The following is a 17,707-nucleotide window of genomic DNA, read 5'->3' as shown; positions in this document are numbered from 1 at the left end:
GGGGGTGTCCGGTGGTGCTGCCCGGTTCTTCTGCGGGTGTCCCCAGTGCTGCTGGGGCTCTGCCGACATTTTGTGAAGGGCCAGAGCCCCGGTAGTTCCATGGTTTCCTGTACGGTGGACTCCGGGAAAATGGCTGCCGGGGGGCGGCGCAGGTGGAGATCTCTGCACCAAGATCTCGGGAGATGAGATTTCAGTGCTGAAATCTCATCTCCCGAGATTTTGGTGCCGAGATCTCCATCTGCGCATGCGCAGCCCCTGGTGGCCATTTTTCCAGAGTCCACCGCACAGGAAACCATTGAACTGCCGGGGCTCCGGCCTTTCACAAAATGTCGGCAGCGCTCCGGCAGCATCGGAGACACCCGCAGCACTGCTGGACACCCCCTTATCCCAGCCTGTGGCCTGCAGCAACAGTATCGGTAAGGAATATACATATGCATTATAGGACACAACCCCATTTCCCCCAAAACTTTGGGGGAAAAAGTGTCTTATAATCCGAAAAATACGGTAATTGTTTTTATTGTGGAAAAGAAATTTGATATCTAGTTACTGTAATTTGTGGCCTGCAGAAAAAAACACCTAAATATCATTTACACTTTGCAATGAACATAGTAAAACCAACCCCCCCCCCCCCCCATTGCAATATTTGTTTGTTTTTTTATAAACCCAATACAGAAAATACCGAATAAAGGTCAAAGGACCGAAATATAGCTAAAGGGTAAGTGAGGCAATAAGTTATGTATTAAAACATCTTTATTATGGATACAAGTGGTGGCACAAATAAAGGGTGCCTAAACATACAAACAGCAAGAAATGAGATTGTTATACAATAAATTACGTTATTTAAAAGAAGAATTAAGTAAGTAAAAAAGAGGTGGATGAAAGCCAGGTAGTAAATATATATAGAAGGTAGCATATTATGGCAACATCAAAAATGGACAAAATAGGGCGCAAGTCAGAGTCTCCAAAAAACACAGGCTAGAGTGCTTATCAATGATATTTTCAATTTAGAGATAGCGCTGCAGGTTCCGTGTTGCTTCTTCACCTATACAAACAACTGATTTAGATGTGTATTTATTGTTAGCATGTATCCCCTGGCTTCCTACACTTATCTATTCATAGAATCATAGAATCGTAGAGTTGGAAGGGACCTCCTGGGCCATCTGGTCCAACCCCCTGCTCAAAGCAGGATTCGCTAAATCATCCCAGTCAGATGTCTGTCCAGCCTCTGTTTGAAGACTTCCATTGAAGGAGAACTCACCACTTCTCGCGGCAGCCTGTTCCACTCATTGATCACTCTAACTGTCAAAAAGTTTTTTCTAATATCTAATCTGTGTCTCCTCCCATTCAGTTTCATCCCATTGCTTCTAGTCTTTCCTTGTGCAAATGAGAATAAAGTTGATCCTTCTACAATGTGACAGCCCTTTAGATATTTGTAGACAGCTATTAAGTCTCCTCTCAGTCTTCTCTTTTGCAAACTAAACATTCCCAAATCCTGCAACCTTTCCTCATAAGACAGGGTTTGCAGACCGGTCACCATTCTGGTCGCTCTTTTCTGAACTTGCTCCAGTTTGTTGATGTCTTTTTTAAAATGTGGTGCCCAAAACTGGACACAATATTCCAGATGAGGTCTGACCAAAGAGGAGTAGAGGGAAATAATGACTTCACGTGATCTAGACTGTATGCTTCTGTTAATACATCCTAGAATTGCATTTGCCTTTTTTGCTGCTGCATCACACTGTTGACTCATATTCAGTCTGTGATCTATTAGTATACCCAAGTCTTTTTCACATGTGCTGTCACTTAGCCCTATTCCTCCCATTCTATATATGCTTTTTCCATTTTTATTGCCCAGATGTAGTACTTTGCATTTCTCCCTGTTAAAAACCATTCTGTTAGTTGCTGCCCACTTCTCCAGTTTATTTAAATCTTTTTGAATCCTCTCTCTCTCTTTTCTAGTATTAGCTATCCCTCCTAGCTTTGTGTCATCAGCAAATTTAATCAGTTTACCCTCAATTCCTTCATCTAAATCGTTGATAAAGATGTTGAACAATACAGGGCCCAGGACAGAGCCCTGTGGTACCCCACTTGAGACATTCTTCCAACTGGATGTGCAGCCATTTACGACCACTCTTTGGGTCCGATCACTAAGCCAGTTATGAATCCACCTAACAGTTGCCTTGTCCATTCCATACTTAATCATTTTTTCAATAAGGATTGTATGAGAGACTTTGTCAAATGCTTTGCTGAAGTCAAGATATACTATATCTACAGCATTTCCTTGATCCACCCAATCAGTGATACCGTCATAGAAGGAAATTAAGTTAGTCTGACATGACTTATTAGTTACAAACCCATGCTGACTCTGTTTAATCACTTCATTCTTATCCAGGTATTGACATACATGTTGTTTAATAATTTGTTCAAAGATCTTTCCTGGTATAGAAGTCAGACTCACCGGCCTATAGTTACCTGGGTCCACCTTCTTCCCCTTTTTGAAGATAGGAACAACATTTGCTCTTCTCCAGTCTTCTGGCACTTCTCCTGTTCTCCAAGAATTTTCAAAGATTATAGAGAGGGGTTCAAAAATTTCTTCTGCTATCTCCTTCAGTACTCTGGGGTGTAATTCATCTGGACCTGGAGACTTGAATTCATTTAGGCTAGCTAAGTGTTTCCTCACTATCTTTCTGTTTATAGATATCCTGGATTCTTCTATTCCCTTAATAGGACAGTGAATAACAGTTGATGTTACATTTCCTTTCTGAGAGAAAACAGATGCAAAATAGGAATTTAAAAGTTCAGCCTTCTCAACATCCTGTCTTACCATTTCATCATTTTCATCCTGTAAAAATCCTATAGCATCTTTGACTTTTCTTTTACTTTTGACATATCCCCAAAATCCTTTATTATTGCTTTTGACATCTCTTGCAAGCCTCAATTCATTTTCAGCTTTAGATAATCTGATTTGTGCCCTGCAGGTTCTGCAGACAGCATTATATTCTTCTTTAGATATGCCTCCCTCTTTCCATTTTATAAACATTTTTTTCTTCCTTTTTAGCATGTGCTTAAGTTCTGTGTTCATCCATCCTGGTTTCCTTAACTGCTTGCTTCCTATTCTTCCCTCTTTTCGGAATTGTTAACAACTGTGCTTTGAGAATTTCATTTTTCAAGATTTCCCATCCTTCCTGGACATTTTTGTCTTTAAGGATATCCAGCCATTGGATCCCTCCAATTCTCTTTCTGAATCCCTTAAAATCTGCCTTTCTGAAATCTAACCTTGACGTCTGAGTCTTCACAGGTCTTCCGCCTCTAGTTATCCAAAATTCTAAAATAGCATGGTCGCTACCTCCTAGGGTCCCAGCCACTTTTACCTCCTCAACCATTTCCTCCCTGTTTATAAGGATTAGATCCAAGGTAGCAGTTCCCCTTGTTTTCTCCCTTACCTTTTACAAGATAAAGTTGTCAGCAAGAGAGGATAAGAATTTCCTTGACCTGTTAGTTTTGCCTGAGAGAGATTCCCAACAAATGTCTGGATAGTTGAAATCTCCCATGACAACTATGTCATATTTTTTGGAGAACTTGGCCATTTGATGCATAAAGAGTTCATCCATAGCTTCAGCTTGCACAGGCGGCCTGTAGTAAATGCCTACAATGGTGTCCTTTCCATTGTTCTGTCCTTGTATTCTTACCCAAACAGTTTCCACAGAACTCCCAGTCTCTGAAGCTTCAATCTCTGTGCAGATATACGCGTTTCTAACATACAATGCGACACCCCCTCCTCGTTTATCAAGTCTGTTTCTTGCAAATAAGTTGTATCCTTCTAGTCTTGTATTCCAATCATGTGTATCGTCCCACCAAGTTTCAGTGATTCCAATGACATCATATTTCTTTTCCTGTGTTAGTAGTTCCAATTCTCCTTGTTTGTTGCCCATGCTTTGTGCATTAGTATAGAAACATTTTAGTTTGTGATTGGTTTCTCTTTCTCCAATATTTTTATTAATTAGATTCTTTCGTCTTTGTTCTTCCTTTCCACTTCTAATAGCAGAGTTCTCAATAGCATTTGTCAGGTGTATGGCTTTTTCTGGTCTTTTGCTTCCCTTCCCATGTTGTTCTAGTTTAAAGCTCTCCTTACAAGTGTAGCAAGGCGACTTCCAAATACATGCTTACCAGTCTTCGTAAGGTGCACCCCATCTCTAGCAAATAGTCCATCGTATAAGTAGTTCACTCCGTGATCCAGAAATCCAAATCGTTGCTGACGGCACCATCGACGTAGCCAGTTGTTCACCTGCAGAATCTTATTCCACCTCCTTGTTCCATGGCCATCCACTGGGAGGATGGAAGAGAAGACCACCTGCGCTCCCAGTTCTTTCACTTTCTTGCCTAAGTCTTCAAAGTCTCTGCAGATGGTTTCCAGGTCGTTTCTTGCAGTGTCATTTGTCCCCACATGTAGTAGCAGGAATGGGTAGTCATCTGTAGGTCTGAAGAGTCCTGATATCCTGTCAGACACATCTTTAATTTTTGCACCTGGAAGACAACACATTTCTCTTGAAGTTATATCCGGTCTGCAGATAGCGGCCTCAGTTCCTCTCAACAGGGAATCCCCCATGACCACCACTCTCCGTTTCTTCTTCACAACATTTTTCTTTCTCCATCCAGGAGGACTCTGAAGGCGTACAAGGTTGCTGCTTGTTGGCAAAGTCTTATCCTGATGTATTTCTTCATTGTTTTCCTGCGTGAGAGCCTGGTACTGGTTTCTGAGCAGTATGGGTGCTGACTGCCTCCTGATCCTCCTGCTTCTCTGGGTCACATGTCTCCATTCCTCTGTTTCTTCAGGTGCACTTCGAATTTCTTCTCTTTCTGTAACATGAAGAGATAATTCTGCTCTGTCCAAGAACTCTTCACCTTCCTTAATGATCTTCAACGTAGCTAACCTCTCTTCGAGATTTTGCAACTTTTCCTCCAACAGGGACACAAGCTTGCATTTGTGGCATGTGAAGTTTGGCTTTTCCACTGGTAAGTCTGTGAACATGTAGCAAGAAATGCAGCTCACCAAATGGCTCCTGGCCTCTTCCATCTTGAGATTTCTTAAAAACGATGAAAGATGAGCCAAAATTCAAAATTCGATTTCCTCTTTTCAGCTGCAACGGCCAAAACCCAGTGATCGTTGAGCTCGCGGAGACTCTTCACTTATCCCAGAAGGCACTGGGAATATGCAAATGATCTCCTCAAGACTCTTCCCCTGGTTTTCCGATTTCCTCTTTTCAGCTGCAACGGCCAAAACCCAGTGATCGTTGAGCTCGCGGAGACTCTTCACTTATCCCAGAAGGCACTGGGAATATGCAAATGATCTCCTCAAGACTCTTCCCCTGGTTTTCCGATTTCCTCTTTTCAGCTGCAACGGCCAAAACCCAGTGATCGTTGAGCTCGCGGAGACTCTTCACTTATCCCAGAAGGCACTGGGAATATGCAAATGATCTCCTCAAGACTCTTCCCCTGGTTTTCCGATTTCCTCTTTTCAGCTGCAACGGCCAAAACCCAGTGATCGTTGAGCTCGCGGAGACTCTTCACTTATCCCAGAAGGCACTGGGAATATGCAAATGATCTCCTCAAGACTCTTCCCCTGGTTTTCCGATTTCCTCTTTTCAGCTGCAACGGCCAAAACCCAGTGATCGTTGAGCTCGCGGAGACTCTTCACTTATCCCAGAAGGCACTGGGAATATGCAAATGATCTCCTCAAGACTCTTCCCCTGGTTTTCCGATTTCCTCTTTTCAGCTGCAACGGCCAAAACCCAGTGATCGTTGAGCTCGCGGAGACTCTTCACTTATCCCAGAAGGCACTGGGAATATGCAAATGATCTCCTCAAGACTCTTCCCCTGGTTTTCCGATTTCCTCTTTTCAGCTGCAACGGCCAAAACCCAGTGATCGTTGAGCTCGCGGAGACTCTTCACTTATCCCAGAAGGCACTGGGAATATGCAAATGATCTCCTCAAGACTCTTCCCCTGGTTTTCCGATTTCCTCTTTTCAGCTGCAACGGCCAAAACCCAGTGATCGTTGAGCTCGCGGAGACTCTTCACTTATCCCAGAAGGCACTGGGAATATGCAAATGATCTCCTCAAGACTCTTCCCCTGGTTTTCCGATTTCCTCTTTTCAGCTGCAACGGCCAAAACCCAGTGATCGTTGAGCTCGCGGAGACTCTTCACTTATCCCAGAAGGCACTGGGAATATGCAAATGATCTCCTCAAGACTCTTCCCCTGGTTTTCCGATTTCCTCTTTTCAGCTGCAACGGCCAAAACCCAGTGATCGTTGAGCTCGCGGAGACTCTTCACTTATCCCAGAAGGCACTGGGAATATGCAAATGATCTCCTCAAGACTCTTCCCCTGGTTTTCCGATTTCCTCTTTTCAGCTGCAACGGCCAAAACCCAGTGATCGTTGAGCTCGCGGAGACTCTTCACTTATCCCAGAAGGCACTGGGAATATGCAAATGATCTCCTCAAGACTCTTCCCCTGGTTTTCCGATTTCCTCTTTTCAGCTGCAACGGCCAAAACCCAGTGATCGTTGAGCTCGCGGAGACTCTTCACTTATCCCAGAAGGCACTGGGAATATGCAAATGATCTCCTCAAGACTCTTCCCCTGGTTTTCCGATTTCCTCTTTTCAGCTGCAACGGCCAAAACCCAGTGATCGTTGAGCTCGCGGAGACTCTTCACTTATCCCAGAAGGCACTGGGAATATGCAAATGATCTCCTCAAGACTCTTCCCCTGGTTTTCCGATTTCCTCTTTTCAGCTGCAACGGCCAAAACCCAGTGATCGTTGAGCTCGCGGAGACTCTTCACTTATCCCAGAAGGCACTGGGAATATGCAAATGATCTCCTCAAGACTCTTCCCCTGGTTTTCCGATTTCCTCTTTTCAGCTGCAACGGCCAAAACCCAGTGATCGTTGAGCTCGCGGAGACTCTTCACTTATCCCAGAAGGCACTGGGAATATGCAAATGATCTCCTCAAGACTCTTCCCCTGGTTTTCCGATTTCCTCTTTTCAGCTGCAACGGCCAAAACCCAGTGATCGTTGAGCTCGCGGAGACTCTTCACTTATCCCAGAAGGCACTGGGAATATGCAAATGATCTCCTCAAGACTCTTCCCCTGGTTTTCCGATTTCCTCTTTTCAGCTGCAACGGCCAAAACCCAGTGATCGTTGAGCTCGCGGAGACTCTTCACTTATCCCAGAAGGCACTGGGAATATGCAAATGATCTCCTCAAGACTCTTCCCCCGGTTTTCCGATTTCCTCTTTTCAGCTGCAACGGCCAAAACCCAGTGATCGTTGAGCTCGCGGAGACTCTTCACTTATCCCAGAAGGCACTGGGAATATGCAAATGATCTCCTCAAGACTCTTCCCCCGGTTTTCCGATTTCCTCTTTTCAGCTGCAACGGCCAAAACCCAGTGATCGTTGAGCTCGCGGAGACTCTTCACTTATCCCAGAAGGCACTGGGAATATGCAAATGATCTCCTCAAGACTCTTCCCCTGGTTTTCCGATTTCCTCTTTTCAGCTGCAACGGCCAAAACCCAGTGATCGTTGAGCTCGCGGAGACTCTTCACTTATCCCAGAAGGCACTGGGAATATGCAAATGATCTCCTCAAGACTCTTCCCCTGGTTTTCCCCTGTGCTACTATTACTCTACTTAGACTTTAAGCACTCTAGCAGTTTAGCCTGTGTTTTCTGGATACGCTGACTTTTAATACATAACTTCTTGCGTCAGTTATCCTTTATTTACGGTGTCTATATTTTGACCTTTGTTCGGTATTTTCCTTGAGTTTACTTCAATCTGAATGGTCTGCCATTCCACCATGAGCACATATACATCGCTGTTTACAATTCCACACAATTATACATTTATATAGCGCCATTTATTCCATGGCGCTTTACATGTGAAAAGGGGAAATATAGACAAGTACAATAAACATGTGTAAGACAAGGGACACACAAGTACATAAGGAGAGGGGACCCTGGCCGCGAGGGCTCACAGTCTACAGGGATGGGTGAGGATTCACTAGGAGAGGGAAGAGCTGGTTGTGCGGTGGTTCAGTAGACCGAGGATCGTTGCAGGCTGTAGGCTTGTCGGAACTAATATAAGTTGGTTGATGTATATGTATTGCTTTGGTTCAGTATTTTGTAATATATTATTTTTTTTTTTTTTTTTTTATGTATCCCCACCAATAATTCTAAAATAGAACTCAAGATACAAATAAAAAACAAGCATTCATTTGTGTACATGGATGGGAAAATAGATGCTATTCTAGTTCTTGAACTAGGTCGATGAAAAACTGAATACGATTGCCAGGTTTTAAGGTGCAAAACACGTGGGTCTTTAATTGATTAATCAGTGCAGGATGTTGAGATGTTTTAGTGTAAAAACTGTTGTTCAAGGGTGGATTCCCCTACGTCTTCCCTTTCAGGCATTTTTCTGTGCTCCCTTGAACAATTAGTACAAATCCTCCCTTAAGGATATATGCATACGTTAAGTATTTGGTCCAGAAATGTCTGCACCATTTCTGCATCTGCTGGCAGGAAAAACACAGTTGCAAATACTCACTTTTTTTGCGGCATTTTTAACTTGCCTTTTTGGTGCAGATTTTTTTTCCCCCCTCATTAGTATGGGTGAAATCTGCAGCAAAACGCTTAAATTGACATGTGGCAGATTTAAATCTGCAAGTCACAAATAAGCAGCGTGTTCATGAGACTACAGCAGGAGTTTCAGACTCACTAGAGTAAATGGGCCGCACATAAACAATTTAAGCTGGCGGGTCGCATTCCTTTCTAACCTAATACAGTCACAATTGATAGCGGTATCTAAGGGGTTATAACGACCGCGATCGGTGCTAATACCGATCGTGGCCGTTCAAATAGGTTGTCAACTGCGATGTAGAGCTTACCTCAGCGGATGAGACGCGCTATCATCTCGCTGTACACGCACAGCCACAGTCACCTCCAAAATCCAGCAATGGGGGGAAAGTCACGCCTCCGCTCTCTGCGCGCTGGCGTGATGTCATTACAGAGCACCAGAGGGATGTCATTACGCAGGGCCACAGCCACTATGGAGCGCCGCAGTCCTCCTCTCTTCTAGCGTGAGCAGTGGCATAACTACAAAGTTATGGGCCCTGGTGCAAACTTTCAAATGGGGGGGCCCCCCATGCCAAAATATATGAACATCTCATCGTACACACGCGGCTCCTCTCTGTCCACCTCGTACACACGCGACTCTGCTCCGCACACCTTTTACACATGGCTTCTCTCCGTACACACGCGGCTCCTCTCGGTAAATCTAGTACGCACGCGGCTCCGCTCCGTACACCTCGTACACACGCGGCTCCGCTCCATACAGCTTGTACACACTCCGCTTCGTACACTTCATACACACGGCTCCGCTCCATGCACCTTGTACACACACTGCTCCGCTCCGTACACTTTGTACACACTGCTCCTACACTTCGTACACACGGCTCCACTCCGTACACTTCGTACACACGGCTCCACTTCGTACACACACTGCTCCGCTCCGTACAGTTCGTACACACACTGCTCCGCTCCGTACAGTTCGTACACACATTGCTCCGCTCCGTACACTTCGTACACACACGGCTCCGCTCCGTACACTTCGTACACACACGGCTCCGCTCCGTACACTTCGTACACACACGGCTCCGCTCCATACACTTCGTACACACACGGCTCCGCTCCGTACACTTCGTACACACACGGCTCCACTTCGTACACACACGGTTCCGCTCCGTGCACCTCGTACACACACGGCTCCGCTCTGTGCACCTTATACACACAGCTTCGCTCCATACACCTTGTACACACACGGCTCCACTCCGTACACCTCGTACACACGCGGCTCTGCTACATCCATCCTGTAAACCCCTCCTGACCCCACACATAAACTTACCCGCATCCAGCAACATGACAACCAGCACAGACAGCAGCGTCCTGCAGACACTGAGGCCCCTGATCATGTGACTCCTGACAACTCCCCCTCCTGTGACCTCATCCCAGGTCCTGTGAACACAGAACAGCCATCGCGCGCCTTCCTGAATGCGTGCCTTCCCCCTTCTACCTGCCTCAGGGAGTGAGACGTTGTGCACCGCGGGCTGCAGATGACTGCCTCAGGGGCCGCATGCGGCCCTCGTGTTGACCTCTGGACTACAGGATTCTCATTCACTTGGCTGAAATGAGGAAACCCTTCAGATTTGGGAGAAATCTGCACTGAAAAACCCAATGTGTGCACACAGCCTAATATTCCCCATTCCATTTTAAATGCGTTGCTGGCCTCAGATGATTAAAAAAAAAGAATAATCTATAAATACTGGGTTAAATCTCACTGAAGTGTATTTTTTTCTTTAAACTCATCTATTTGACAACACCCTGTAGGTTGTGCAGTATTTGCCACAGCTTGTGTTACCAAGAACATTGAATGTGATTGAACATGAAATATGACGCCACATAGAAATCCTTACCAGGGAGCAGAAAGAAGGATGTCACATGTCTGTATATTTCTGCTTATTATTGCTTCACTGATAAGTTTTTGTTAAACTAACACTAATGAGAATGCATTTTCATTCAATTTTTTTAATAATTTTTTTTTCTGTGTAAATTTTAGAAAATGGAGACTGATACAATATTGACGGACACCGCATTAGACTCAACGGAGCCAAGAAAGTACGAGACCGGATTACCTTGGTGTTCTCGATCATTATTAGAATTGATTTTGTTTATTCTGTATGGTCTTTAAAATCTTTTTTCTGATCTCCTTATCTTAGGACTGCAGACATCACCACATTTTCATCTAGTAACTCTGATTTAGAGTCCAATGGAGCTGCCAGTTCAAAAGAGACTACCTCAGCCAGCCTTTCCAGGTATATGTGCATTTATGAGCTCTGCAAAGAAAAATACCTGTTCGGCAAATACTGCGTATATTAATGTGTAAATGGGTAAACCGCCTTATTGCAAACCAAAGCTGAACATAAGCGTATAATCCTACAGCAAGATCTTATGTGTACATACAGTGTTCGCCACTCACAACACATCCAGGGATTACCTGTTAAGCAATTCCTGCATGTTTTGCAGCTGTCGAACAACCGGGAGACATGCAGGCGTGGGGACTCTGAACATAGTATTCGAGCACGCTGAAGACACTCGGCACCCGAGCATGCTCAGATAACACCTTATCTGAGCACATTTGCTGATCACTAATCCTTAATTTCTTTAATGCCCTAGTTATTAAATGCCCTTGCCATTATGTGTTGGCTGAAGTCTTCCTCCTGTTTTTTTTTTTTTTTTGTTATGGTTGTCTTTGGTTCTTATAAAGGCCGTCTCCATCCCTGATCTTCAATCTGTTTACCTTTTCATTCTTTTCCGTGTTACACTAAAGGTACCGTCACATTTAGCGATGCACCAGCGACCCCGACAACGATGCGACCCGGTCAGGATCGCTGGTGCATCGCTAAATGGTCGCTAGTGAGCTGCCAAACAGGCAGATCTCCCCAGCGATGCAGCAGCGGTCGGCGGTCGTTACTTACCTGTCAGACGCGGCGATGAAGACGTCCTCCCGCGTCCACAAATCGCTTGTCGGCGCCAGCAGGAAGCCGCCGCCGAGAAACGGCCCAAGACGTTCTCGCGCGATCAGCGATACAGCGATACAGCGGGGGAGCCGGTCGGAGGTAAGTATCACACACAGCAATATCGCTCCTGCGTCACAAAATCGGTGACTATTTAGCGATCTCGCTTAGTGTGACGGGGCCTTAAGGCTGTATTCACACTTGTGTTTTTGCTACATTTATTTTTTCAGTGCAGTTTTGTCACAAAACCTAAAGGGTTTCCTAATGCCAGCAACGTGAATGAAAATCCTGAAGTCTCGTGCACATGATGAATGAGATCCCCAAAGCCTTATGCGCACACTGCTTACTTGTAGATTTGTTGCAGATTAATATCTGCAGTGTGTCAATTCTTTCAGCATTTTTGCTGCAGATTTCACCCATACTAATGAGTGGGGGAATATCTGCACCTAAAAACGCATGTATTTTTTTCTGCCAAGAGATGCATAAATGGTGCAGATATTTTTGTACCAAATAATTAACATGTGCACGTACCCTAAGGCCTCTTTCAGACTTCTGTGATCATCAGTCCGATCTCGGATCACAATACACAGACTTTGTGTCTGCCAAAAAGAGTGAGACAATCTTGTAGAAAGAAATGAAGCCAGTCCATGCATTGTGGTCTGAAATCAGTCCGAGGGTCACGGACATTTGAAAGAGCCCTAATAAGCATAGTACAATGCAGTACATGCACCCCAAAATGGTAGACGAAGGAAGTTCAGCTCACCCCTTTTTTTTTGATTTGTAAATCCTTCAGCACTGAAACCACTCCTGCTTGACGTGTAGGGAATGGGAATGTTCTAGCCGGTTTAGATAAAATAATTTTTATTTATGTATCAATAAAAACTTTCAAAGCATAATTTCCATCAAAGCAAAAAGTTACCACCAAATCCTACTAGTTTCAGACTTGTCTCTGTCCTTAATTATGGCACCTATCCATCCATCAAAAAGACAAGCCTTCATACAGAGGGGCAATTCATGGCTCGTAATAATGTTGAAAATGAAAGCTTTATAAATGTGCTGTGGTCGTATATGTCCTTCCATGTGTATTATAGACCTTTCTTTGTATTCCTCTTTTAGTCCTCCGTCAGACATGAGAAAACTTACACGCACAGGACGTTCCTGGTCTACTCCTGTACTACCACCTAGAAAGCGAGGGCGACATCCCCGAAAAGCTCTTCAAGCCCATAACTCGGATATTGTAAGGAATGATGAGAGGAAGGAGGATACTCAGTCTACCGGACTTAACACCGATGTTGTAAAAAATGTCAACGATCACGACTTACAGCTACATCACCTGAAGAATTCAATTACCAATTACTTTGGGGCAGCAGGCAGAATAGCTTGTGGTGAAAAATACCGTATTTTGGCTCGTCGAGTAACACTTGACGGGAAGGTGCAGTATCTTGTTGAGTGGGATGGCGCCACCGCCTCCTGACCTCCATTCTGGACAGCCTTGTTGCTTCTTTTATTTTCCCTCTCTCCCATGTTGAAGTGATAAGTAACTTATTCACTCCTCTACTGCCAAGGTTCCTACAAAACGCATGGTAGCAAATGGGTGCTGGAATAGAGGAGAAAAATAAATATAGGTCTATTTTTTAATGAATTTGAATGGTGAAATTAGAGAGCATTGCTTTTAACCAAATATCTGCAACGGTGCACATCTGCGAGAATGGCGTGGTTTACAGTGTTCTCCTTACTCAAGCATTAATGTGTTGTATGTGAAATGTGGGGTTTGTGTGTAGCGAAGGAGGTGCTGTCTTTCTACTTGGTAATACTTGCACGTATTCCAGGTCTTGTTACCTCCATGTCTCCTACATCAGGTGAAGTTAAATCCGTTATTTCCTCAATTTGCAAATCGTCTATAATTTTTTTTTTTTTTTTTAAGGATTCCCTTTTACACTGACATCTGGTTACCAGACAGGTTGGTGCGATCTACACCCTTAATACTGCAAATAAGAGCAGTAACATCAAGTGACAGTATCAAAATGTTTGTATCTCGAGCCCCCTCTGTCCCTGACTCACTGTAGCAAAAGTGTGTATAGACCATTTCTACCTCTACTGTAATGGACGGATTTGAAGGATTAGTGTTTATATGCAATGGCAGAAAAAAACAAAAAACTGTTGCTAAATTGAAGCCTTTGCACTCAATTTTTATGTCCGCCTGCAAATCTTTTGTCGGCCTAACTTTAAGTCATTGCTCAGGTTTAGAAAAAAAAAGTCAACACAAAAAGGATTTATGTAGGGTGCCCAAATGTGTAGCAGAGCATCTAATCGTCCACCGTTTTGATAAAAGCGGATACAGTTTTCATTGGGGTTCACCTTAGTGTGTCTTGCACAGATGAAGCAAACTGCAACTATCAAGCCTTACAGGAAAAAAAAACAAAAAACTTGGCACAAACAGCAATTTGTGGTAAAACTTTGTGGCTCCTCATCAGGGTATGTGCATAAGACTTCTTTTAAACTCGGTTGAAATCGCCAAGTTTTTCAAGCATTAGACTGTTCAGGAAACCGCTAGCTTTTTTTAACGCAAAAAAAAATTCCAAAATGCGTTTGGGCATCTCTTGAGCTTTCCCATCATTTTGTACATTAAAATACACAGCGTGCTCCAAGCAGAAAACAACCGAAGAAAGGGCAGGTCACTCATTTTAAAAGCCTAAACATAAGAACAGTAAATCACGTTGCATACAAATGCACAGGTTCATTTTTTGTTTTTCATTTTGAATAGGTTTATCAGGTGGTTTTCCACAGTGGAATCCGCCTGATAGCCATCGTGTGCACATACAGGTGCTTCTCACAAAATTAGAATATCATCAAAAAGTTAGTTTATTTCAGTTCTTCAACACAAAAAGTGAAACTCATAAATTATATAGAGTCATTACAAACTTGGTGATCTATTTCACGTATTTATTTCTGTTAAGGTTGAGGATTATGGCTTGAAAACCCAAAAGTCATTATCTCAGTAAATTAGAATACTTTATAACACCAGCTTGAAAAATGATTTTAAAATCTGAAATGTTGGCCTACTGAAATGTATGTTCAGTAAATGCACTCAATGCTTGGTCAGGGCTCCTTTTGTGTCAATTACTGCATCAATGCAGCGTGGCAGGGAGGCGATCAGCCTGTGACACTGCTGAGGTGTTGTGGAAGCCCAGGTTGCTTTGATAGCAGCCTACAGCTTGTCTGCATTGTTGGGTCTGGTGTCTCTCATCTTCCTCTTGACAATACCCCATAGATTCTTCTAAGATGAGTTTGCTGGCCAATCAAGCACAGTGATACTGTTTGTAAACCAGGTATTGGTACTTTTAGCAGTGTGGACAGGTGCCAAGTCCTGCTGCAGAATGAAATTTCCATCTCCAAAATGCTTGTCAGCAGAGGGAAGCATGAAGTGCTCTGAAATTTCCTGGTAGACGGCTGCGCTGACTATGGTCTTGATAAAACACAGTGGACCTACACCAGCAGATGACATGGGTCCTGAAACCATCAGTGATGGTGGAAACTTCACCCTAGACCTCAAGCAGCTTGGATTGTGACCTCTCCACTCTTCCTCCAGACTCTGGGACCTTGATTTCCAAATGAAATGCAAAATTTACTTTCCTTGTGGAGTGTGTCAATCACTGCCTTCTGGACATCTGTCAAGTCAGCAATCTTCCCCATGATTGTGGAGCTACTGAAACAGACTAAGGGACGTTTTTAAATGCTTAGGAAGCCTTTACAGGTATTTTTTGTTAATTCTAATTTACTGAGATAATGAGTTTTGGGTTTTCATTAGCTGTAAGCCATAATATTACATCAACGTTAACAGAAATAAACACGTGAAATGGATCACTGTTTATAATGACTCTATATAATGAATTTCACTTTTTGTATTGAAGAGCTTAAATAAATTAACTTTTTCATATTCTAATTTTGTGAGAAGCACCTGTACCTTCACTGTATATAAACTGCTAAAATTACAGTCACACCCTAGGGTGGTTTCACACAGGTTTGCAAAATTTATTTGGCATGTAATTTCTGAAAAATGCATATGTGTACACATGCGATTGTGGGTTTGTAGTGTTCTGCGTGATCAAGAACTGCTCGCAATTTGCCACAGTTTTGCAACAAATCTCGATGAAGTTTACAGAAAGATGTACTAACCTGTACTTGCCGTGGATCACAACACAATACCGCCTTGTAAATGGCACATGGAACCATTGTAAACTGCTGCCAGTTACTTGGGACACAAATCTTTGAACACCCATTATTTTTCCACCCCCCCCCAAAAAATGGTTAAAATTATGGAATATAAAAAAAAATAATTCAAATTTAATACCTATAAACTATCCACAGTCTCTGCACTGCCAATCTCTGGGGTCTTTTTCTGCTCTATGAAATTCATTCTTTTTTTTTTACTATTTTCTGTCCATTTTATGTGGTTGTTGTGTTTTTGTGGCTTTGTTTGCTAAGCAGTGATTTGGACCTTTTCATATAGGAGTGGGAGGTACATGATTTATTATTGACAGGAGGATAATGTGCTCGGCTACTGAAGCAGGTAGTTAGTTCTGGTCATTCATCTAATCATGTACAAGGAATCTGACGTTATGGTAGAATCAGTGGTGCTGTAGCCTTCTCTGCCTTCATTAATTCTAGACATTGACCGGCACTATTTTCTTTCAAGCAATGAATTTAAGAATTCTTTTTATATTTTGTAAATTGTTTATGTATGTACCTAGTTAGGTAGACGGCCTCGTTTTATTAATTTCCAAATGTAATCTATGCAATATATCATTTTACTTGCAATTTTTTTTCTAATTATGTGAGCAGGACAGGTAAAAAAAATTAAATTTTTGTACGTTTTGAGAGCATTTGCAGTATTGTCACACAGTCCTGCTAATAGCCAGAAGTACAGACGTTTTGTAAAATATTTTGCTGGCTTTTATGTATTGGAAGAATTTTATATTAATGGCAGAAAAAAATTGCTAAATCTTCACTGTAAATGAATTTTGACTGCTGATTTTGGCCAGCAGTGTACTGTGCCTGCGTTCTAGACCTTCCTTTTAAAATAAATGTTTTTCTGCTCAATTTCTTGTAAAACATTGACAAACCATGCCTGATAATTGGTATTTATTCCCTTATTATCCTCGTTTGAACTAACACAGAAAAATGTATATTTTTCAGCCAGCTAAAATCCTTTTCATCATGTAAAAGAAAAAAATGTTCAAGGTATATTTGTAAAATTTTTGTACATAATATCCTGAAATGTCACTTTTTTTCATAGAATATGGTTTCTTTTGTTTTTAGAATTACAAATGCCACTGATTACATGACAACATCATCTTATTTATCTTCTGAAGGAAAATGCTACTTTCAGTAATACAGCTGTATCCTTGTTTCTCATTACAGCCCCATCATTAAAGTGCATTACTGTAGAAAATGATGGTCATGTTTCCTGCTCATTGTTCTTGGTGCTTTTTTAGGTTTGTGTATTCATTTCCAGCAATAGCCGATATGCACATCCTGCAAGAGGCCCTACAATTACATATGTAAACCTAAGTATGCAGGCTTTCGACATGCGTTTTTTTTTTCCCCTTTTCCTAAGGCAAATAAATCCTCTGTCCTGGGGGGCGTGGCATGGCCGGCGAGGAGTGAGGACGTGTTCTGGAGAGCTCCTGCACCAGTAACCGACCTGCTCAGTGACCTACCCAGATGTCATATACCCCGATGTCCACCAGAAGAAGCAGAGGGAGTGCGTCCACCGGCCCCGCGGCACCCGAAAAGGTTCCCCATAACATCTCCCGCTATTTCACGGGAGCGGGGAAGAAGGCCGCAGGCGCCATGATGGATGCGGCGCGTAAGGGACAGTCGGCTCTGCCGTCAGCGGGGCGCAAGGTACAGGAGGTGGGGGAGCAGCCTGAGAGGAGGGAGGACGGCGGAGGGACCCCTCCGAGATCTAACGGGACGACCTCAGAGGCTCCACAGATAACGGGACACTCCGCATAACAAAACCACTGAGCCCCTGGAGGCCCGCTCCTCACAAGGAGACCCTGCAGACAGGCCAGTACAGCCTCGCGC

At 43.4% G+C, this 17,707-nt stretch overlaps 1 protein-coding gene across 2 annotated transcripts in view; it reads left to right on the top strand.

The window, feature by feature from the left end:
* The window catches only part of MTF2 (metal response element binding transcription factor 2), a 102,838-nt gene extending 85,766 nt beyond the window's left edge, over positions 1–17,072 (top strand). For both annotated transcript variants that reach the window (XM_073571439.1, XM_073571438.1), the window contains exons 13-15: positions 10,660–10,718; positions 10,820–10,915; positions 12,734–17,072. In XM_073571439.1, the coding sequence (XP_073427540.1) occupies positions 10,660–10,718; positions 10,820–10,915; positions 12,734–13,091 (513 nt within the window). In that variant the 3' untranslated portion in view covers positions 13,092–17,072. The remainder of the gene's footprint in view (positions 1–10,659; positions 10,719–10,819; positions 10,916–12,733) is intronic.
* Positions 17,073–17,707: the final 635 nt, after the last annotated feature.

The sequence above is a fragment of the Dendrobates tinctorius genome, unplaced genomic scaffold (genome assembly GCF_039654945.1).
Source record: "Dendrobates tinctorius isolate UK_male_01 unplaced genomic scaffold, ASM3965494v1 ptg000029l, whole genome shotgun sequence".
Taxonomy (NCBI): domain Eukaryota; kingdom Metazoa; phylum Chordata; class Amphibia; order Anura; family Dendrobatidae; genus Dendrobates; species Dendrobates tinctorius.
The sequence above is the reverse complement of the archived record's forward strand: the minus strand, read 5'-3'. Positions and strand labels throughout refer to the sequence as shown.